The sequence below is a fragment of the Babylonia areolata genome, chromosome 19, assembly GCF_041734735.1.
Source record: "Babylonia areolata isolate BAREFJ2019XMU chromosome 19, ASM4173473v1, whole genome shotgun sequence".
In the NCBI taxonomy this organism is placed as follows: domain Eukaryota; kingdom Metazoa; phylum Mollusca; class Gastropoda; order Neogastropoda; family Buccinidae; genus Babylonia; species Babylonia areolata.
In genome coordinates this window covers 20,615,764-20,623,263 of record NC_134894.1, presented here as the reverse complement: position 1 = coordinate 20,623,263, position 7,500 = coordinate 20,615,764, and the positions used below count along the sequence as shown (strand labels likewise).

Genomic DNA, 7,500 nt, shown 5'->3' with positions numbered 1-7,500 from the left:
GTGTGTGTGTGTGTGTGTGTGTGTGTGTGTGTGTGTGTGTGTGTGTGTTGTCTTCAGTTTAACGTCTTTCCACTACAGTGATATTAGACGAAAAACAAAACAAAACAAAACAAAACCGTGGGGGTAGGGGTTGTGGGAGGGGGAGGGGTAAAAGTGTGTGTACATGTGGAGGGTGAATATGGAGAGACAACGCTAGAGAAAATGGAAACGTGATAAATACCAACATCAAACAACCATAACAACTATAACAAATGTCCTATAGGACTACGCAGCAAAGCTTCTGTAATAACAAATAACATATTGAAATTGTTAATGACACATTCAAAAGAACTTTTGGTGAAGTCTGGCAAAAAAAACATTTTAGATTCTGACATTCGAATATTACGTGGTTGCCAGAAATATGTTCTCCACATATGCATCTGAGATCTTTGCTGAACTTAGTCATAAAAGTGTTCAGTTTTATCCTGTTTGTGTGTGTGTGTGTGTGTGTGTGTGTGTGTGTGTGTGTGTGTGTGTGTGTGTGTGTGTGTGTGTGTGTGTGTGTGTGTGTGTGTGTGTGTGTGTGTGTGTGTGTGTGTGTGTGTGTGCGCGCGCGCGTGCCAGCGCGTAGTGTTTGTGTATGTATCTGTTTATTAATTTTCCTTGCCGTTGAAGAAGATTAGCAAAACGGAAAGCAATTTCAAGTGATTAAAAAGACGTGTCCTTCTTGAGCTGCTCAAAGCATCGATAACCACTTCTCATCTCACACAACACCATCATCACACCCACTGTCATCCTTAAAGGAGTTTTATCTATTTGTCCGCCTGTCATTCTATCTCTGTACTAACCTTCTAGCTTGCTCTTGGTCTGTGTGTGTGTGTGTGTGTGTGTGTGTGTGTGTGTGTGTGTGTGTGTGTGTGTGTGTGTGTGTGTGTGCACGCACGCTTGAATGTATGTGTGTGCATATGTGTTGTTACGTGTGTCTATGAATGTACATGTATAGAGCTGAAGCTATTGTTGGGGGTGGGGTGTGTGTGCGGGGGGTGGGGGGGTGGAATGGCTCAAGCTATTGTGTATGGGGAGTAATAGAGCAGTAGCTATTCTGGGAACATACGGCCGGATGTATATATTGTGGGGAATATAGAATAGAAGCTACTGTAGAGAATATAGTGCTATCTCTATTGTGGGGAATATAGTACTGTAGCTATTGTGGGGAATTCAGAGCTGAAAGCATGGTGGGAAATCTAAAGATAAAGCTATTGTTGGAAATACAAAGCTATTGTGGGGAATTTAGAGATGAAGCTATTATGGGGAATATAGAGTTGGCGCTATTGTGGGCAATATGGAATGAAGATATTGTGGGAATATAGAGCTGAAGCTATCTACGGAATATAGGACTGAAGCTATTGTGGGTAATTTGAGTTGAAGCTATTGTGGGCAGTGTGGAATGAAGATATTGTTGTTGAGGGAAATACAAAGCTATTGTGGGGAATTTAGAGATGAAGCTATGCGGGGAATATAGAGCTGAAGCTATGTATGAAATATAGAGTTGAAGCTATTGTGGGTAATATAGGGTTGAAGCTATTGTGGGCAATATGGAATGAAGATATTGTGGGGAATATAAAGCTGAAGCTATTGTGGCGAATATAGAGTTGAAATTATTGTGGGGAATATGCATCTGAAGCTATTGTGGGGAATGTAGAGTTGAAGCTATGCGGGGAAAATAGAGCTGGAGCTATTGTAGGAATATAGAGCTGAGGCTACGAGGGGAATATAAACTTGAAGCTATGTGGGGAATATAGAGCTGAAGCCATTGTGTAGAATGTAGAGTTGTTGGGTATATAGAGTTTAAACGAATATAGGAAATGTAGAGCTGACGTTACTGTGCGCAATAGAGAGCAGAAGCTATTTGTGGGAATACCGAGCTGAAGCTAATGGGATATACAGATCTGGGGCTATTTTGGGGAATGTAGAACTGAAACTAGTGTAGAGAATATAGAGCTAGCTGATGCCATTGTAGGGTACATTGAGCTGAAGCTAATGTGGGGATATACAGATCTGGGGCTATTTTGGGGAATGTAGAACTGAAACTAGTGTAGAGAATATAGAGCTGATGCCATTGTAGGGTACATAGAGCTGAAGCTATTGTGGGGAACATAGAACCATCGGGGAGCTAAAGGGGAATAGAGGCCTGTTGGGGGGTGTGGGGTGGGGGTGGGGGATTCTAGTGCCAAGAAAAGCCGCAACGGAACTCGTTCAATGACGTCATTTCCAATCGACCTCGATCACCTTTAACCTCGTTCGTCCCCAAAAGTTGCAGACGAGAAAACGAAGTGAAAAGCGTTTGGCCCGAAACCACCACTGGATTGAGTTACGTCCTCGAAACCAGCAACGTTTATCCACTGGGGGTGGGGGGGTTCGGGGAGGGGTTTGGGTGTGTGTGTTCCACTCGGAAATCTGACTCGTTTTGGAAGACACACCAGGTCAAAACCAAGCACTGTACGTCATGCAAAGCATTCTTTTCTCTCTCCCCCACCCCCTCGCCGCCACACACACCATCCTCTTCGAAAATTTAATAAAGAGGAGCTATACTTGTGAAGCGGTTGGTGGTTTTGGGAGATGTGCATAATACGATTTCAAAGCGAAGAGGAAAGGTTGTTAGAGTTGTTAGTGATGTTACACAGTTTTCAAAGTACTAGTTTTTCTTAACATGAAGAAAAGATTATATTCATGTGTCTTATTCATACCACATGTTTTGTTGAATGCGCTCAAAATCGCAGGGTAAGCGCTATACCAGTTGCACACTGCTATCATAATGATATGATCATAATCATTTTGATTATGATTATCATGATTACTATTATTCTGATGATAATCATCATTATGATTATGATCATCCTAATTCTCATTATAATAATAATCATCTTCATCATCATAATGATCGTTGTTGTTGTTGTTATCATTATATTATCATTACAACAACAATAATAATAATATAATATTATGATTATGATTATGATGATTATCATCATTTTCATTGTTATTGTTATTATTATTATTCGTCTGTCAGTCTGTCTTTCTCTCTGCCTCTCTATGTCTCTGTCTGTCAGTCTGTTTATTTTTATTTCTCTCTGTCTCTGTTTCACTGTCTCTTTCTCTGTCTCTCTGTCAATGCCTCTTTCTCTCTCTTTCTTTCTTTATCTCTCTCAAATCTGCCTCTTTTTTCTCATGTGACAGAGTTTGTTTTTAGTGGTATTTGCTGATAAATCCTGTTTGAAGTGAAGACCGAAGAAGCATGAAATGTTGCGAGATCGCGTGAATGCCCCAAGATTAACCAGAATAATTCTCGCTATGAGACAGGGAGAACAGAAGCCTCTGTTGATATGTTAATTAAACAAACAGCAAACGTTAAAGGTCGCAGACGTTTCGTTTAGCGGAGATAAAACGGTCCAGACTGGAAGTTTTTTTTTTCCTCCCAAGATTCATTAAAAAACCCAACAAAACCCTTTGAATTACTTTTACTTGGGCTTAGAATCTGTGTCAGACTCCAAGCCATTTTTATCAAAAATGATAAGTCTTAGCTCAAGTCGTGTTGTTGTCTCAGGTGTGTGTGTGTGTGTGTGGGGGCGTACATTGGCATGCACTTCAACATCACATGACGCGCCGCAACACAACACAACACAACACAACGCAGCACAGCACAGCACAGCACAGCGCAACACAACACAACACAATACAACACAACGCAGCACAGCACAGCACGGCACAACACAGCACAGCACAGCACAGCACAGCACAGCACAACACAGCACAGCACAGCACAACACAACGCAGCACAGGATAGCACAACACAACACAATGCAACGTAGCACAGCACAACACAGCACAGCACAGCACAGCACAGCACAACACAGCACAGCACAACACAGCCAAGTCAAGCCCAGCACAACATAACACAACACAGCAGCACAGCACAGCACAACACAACGCAACACAGCACAGCACAACACAACACAATACAACGCAACGCAACACAGCACAGCACAGCACAGCACAGCACAGCACAGCACAGCACAACACAGCACAGCACAGCACAGCACAGCACAGCACAACACAACGCAGCACAGCACAGCACGGCACAGCACAACACAACGCAGCACAGCACAGAACAGCACAACACAACGCAACACAGCACAGCACAGCACAGCACAGCACAACACAATACAGCACAGCACAAAACAACGAAAAACAACCCAATACGACACAGCAGACAGTGAAGGAAGGGCGGTCACTCACTCTCTGTCCAGCTCGTCATCAGTGGCTCGTACCACACCGTACACAATGGTCGGTATGACTGGCACTCCTGAAATCAATCAATCAATCAATATATCACTTGGTCAATAAAAAAAAAATGTGTGTGTGTGTGTGTGTGTGTGTGTGTGTGTGTGTGTGTGTGTGTGACTTGACTTCATCTGATTTCATTTATTACCATTAACCCCCCGGCCCCCCTCCCGAAAAAAAAGGGTCAGCAAACACAACAAAAGAACAAAACACATATTATTTGTGACGTGTTTTCTTGACAATCGTCGAAATCTAATAAGTGAACAAGTGTGTGTGTGTGTGTGTGTGTGTGTGTGTGTGGTTGTGCGTATATATATATATATATATATATATATATATATATATGTGTGTGTGTGTGTGTGTGTGTGTGTGTGTGTGTGTGTTCGTGCGTGTATATGTGATTTTTTTGTGTGCGGGTGCGTGCGTGTGTGATGTATATATATATATAGATATGCGCGTGCCGGTCTTTTCCGCCCTGGTTTCTCACGCAAGGTGCGTGCAAAGTAAACGTGACAATCGAACGTTCCCCATCAATCTACCCACTCCATCACTCCGTCCAGCCAGAGACACCAACAGTGTAAATAAGTAACCACGGTCCTGCAACAAAGCGTTTGATTTGCAGGATGCTGTCGGAGTCACAGCCTCACACTAACTTCCAACCCCTACCCTGATGGATTTTACCCCCGGGGGTGATTTTTTTTTGGGGTGTGTGTGGGGGGGGGGGGTGCGGGGGTGCGGGGGGGAGGTGTTGGAGGGGTGCGGGGGGGGGGGGGGGGCTAGCTTCGAATATCCCCCACCCCATCACTCCTCGAGGTTATTCTTTCTGGGGCTAGCCACAAAGCCCCCCCCCCCCCCCCCCCCCCCCCCCCGAACACCTCCTCCCCCCCCGTGCCCCCCTCTCCACTCCCCAGCCCACACTCCGCAGGGACATTCTGGGCTAGCCTGGAATACCCCACCCCCACCCCCCCACCCACTTCACTCCCCTGTCTACGGATTGGAAAAAAAAGCTATTTAGAAAAAAAGAAGACTGGTCATTCTAGCTTTAGCCTGAAATGACCCCCCCCACCCCCACCCCCCAGATCCCCTATCCCCCTACTCCTCGGGGTCATTGGTGGCTAGTCAAGCTGGAAATTAACCCCTTTTCAATGGGTTTAATTAATCTAGCTATTGTGAAAAGGAGAGGAGTCATTCTAGCCTAGCTTCGAATGCTCTCTTCCCCCTCCCCCCTCCACTACCCTTTCGAGGTCATTGGTGGCTGGGTAGTAAAGACACACAGCCCCAACAGAGTGCGCAGGTTTAACCCTGAGTGAGACAGTCTTCTAGAGGGACAGACAACCGCGAAGGATGGAGGAGGCTGCTTGCCAAATGTGTGGTGCCCCCATGGTCCACGAGACTGCGAGATAGATAGATAGATAGATAGATACATACATACATACATACATTCTAACTGTGCCAAATTTAACTACAGGTGGTCATTTCAAACCAGCCAAGAGTGACCCACAAAATCAATATCGAGGAAGTGGGGGCGGTGTAAATCCGCCTACAAGAGGATCGGGTGGGGAGCAGTTCTGACAAATTGAATTCTATCCCCGGCTAGTCTGCATACACCTGTTGGTTGATCTGGGCTAACCAGGGGGGGTAAAACTCAACAGGGGAACGTGCATGTATTGTGTACACCGGCACGATGACTCATCAGCGTCCAGTGACAACCCACATGACTGCACGGTAAATCGTTTTCACACACTGATCCAGAACGGTTGGTGCCCTTTTAGCTGATGAGAGAGAGAGAGAGAGAACGAGCGAACGAACGCATTTTTTTTTTTTATTGAGGGAAGTGAAATAAGCATACATGTGCTTTTTTTCATCCATCCCTCAGGGCAAAGAGAAAATGAAAATGATTCAAAATATTCACAATGTAATAAAGAATTAAGGACATGACATTCACACGCACATTTAAACATGCACAATGTACATAATCCTGATACAAACGTAATATTATGAGGATGGAAATGACCACACACAAAAAAACAAAAAAAAACAAAAAAAAAACCCCCAAAAAACCCCAACCCAACAACAACAACAAAAACCAACCAACCAAACATACAAAAAACACGAAGCAGAGAGGGGGAGGGAGGGAGAGGGACATAGGGAGAGAGACAAAATAAAGAAGAAAGAAGGGGAAAGAGAGGGGGAAAGAGAGAGAGAGCGGGGGTGCGAGACAGAGAGAGAATGAGTACGAGAGAGGAGAGAAAGAGAAGGAAAACAGAGAGAGAGAGAGAGAGAGAGAGAGAGAGAGAGAGAGAGAGAAAGAAAGAAAGAAAGAGAGAGACAGAGAGAGAGAGAGAGAGAGAGAGAGAGTGAGAGAGAGACAGAGAAAGAGACAGAGACGTAATAGTGCGTGACTATCTTCGAAAGTTACATGTTCCACAGACAAAATCATACATAAAGTGTGCATTAGTTTTTTTTTTTAGGGAATCAATAACGCATAATGCCTTAATCCTGCCTTGACAAAAAAAAGCAACAGAAAACACACACAAATACATACACACACATACATGTGCGCGCGCGCGCACGCACACACACACACGCACACACACACACACACACACACACACACACACACGCACACCACCACCACCAAATAAAAACATAACAAAGAAAAAAATGTTCAGGAAATACAGAAAAAGCTAAAACACAAAAACATGAAAGTAACTTTTTTCTCATACCCAACTTAACACAAAAGAAAAAAAAGCATGCCAAAAAGATAGAACGAAAAAAAAGAAACATCGTAAAGTTAGGAACAACGACAACAACAAAAACCACAATGCAATAAAATACACAGACACACAAAAAGAGGGAGAGAAAGAGAGAGAGAGAGAGAGAGAGAGAGAGAGAGAGAGAGAGAGAGAGATTGAGATTGAGATTGAGATGGTTTATTCATATAGGCCACAGCCCCTTTGAAGGGGGATATACAGTAAAATGCTAAAGTCATACATTCAAAAGTCTTCATGATGTAACATATACATTTCTCCTTTTGAGTGCTTTATACAGATATAGAGCGAACTCCTTGACAGTCTTTTCATTTGTTGATGACATTAACATGATAAGTCTAAACAAGCAAGGGTGTTGACAGTATTTAAGTGGAATCAATTGTTCTCTAAGATCTCTTAATACTGGGCA

At 43.7% G+C, this 7,500-nt stretch overlaps 1 protein-coding gene across 1 annotated transcript in view; it reads right to left on the bottom strand.

Moving 5' to 3' along the window:
• Window positions 1–7,500, bottom strand: part of LOC143294119 (calcitonin gene-related peptide type 1 receptor-like) — a 124,382-nt gene that overhangs the window by 49,825 nt on the left and 67,057 nt on the right. The window contains exon 9 of the mRNA XM_076605550.1: window positions 4,276–4,342. Coding sequence (XP_076461665.1) covers window positions 4,276–4,342 — 67 coding nt within the window. The remainder of the gene's footprint in view (window positions 1–4,275; window positions 4,343–7,500) is intronic.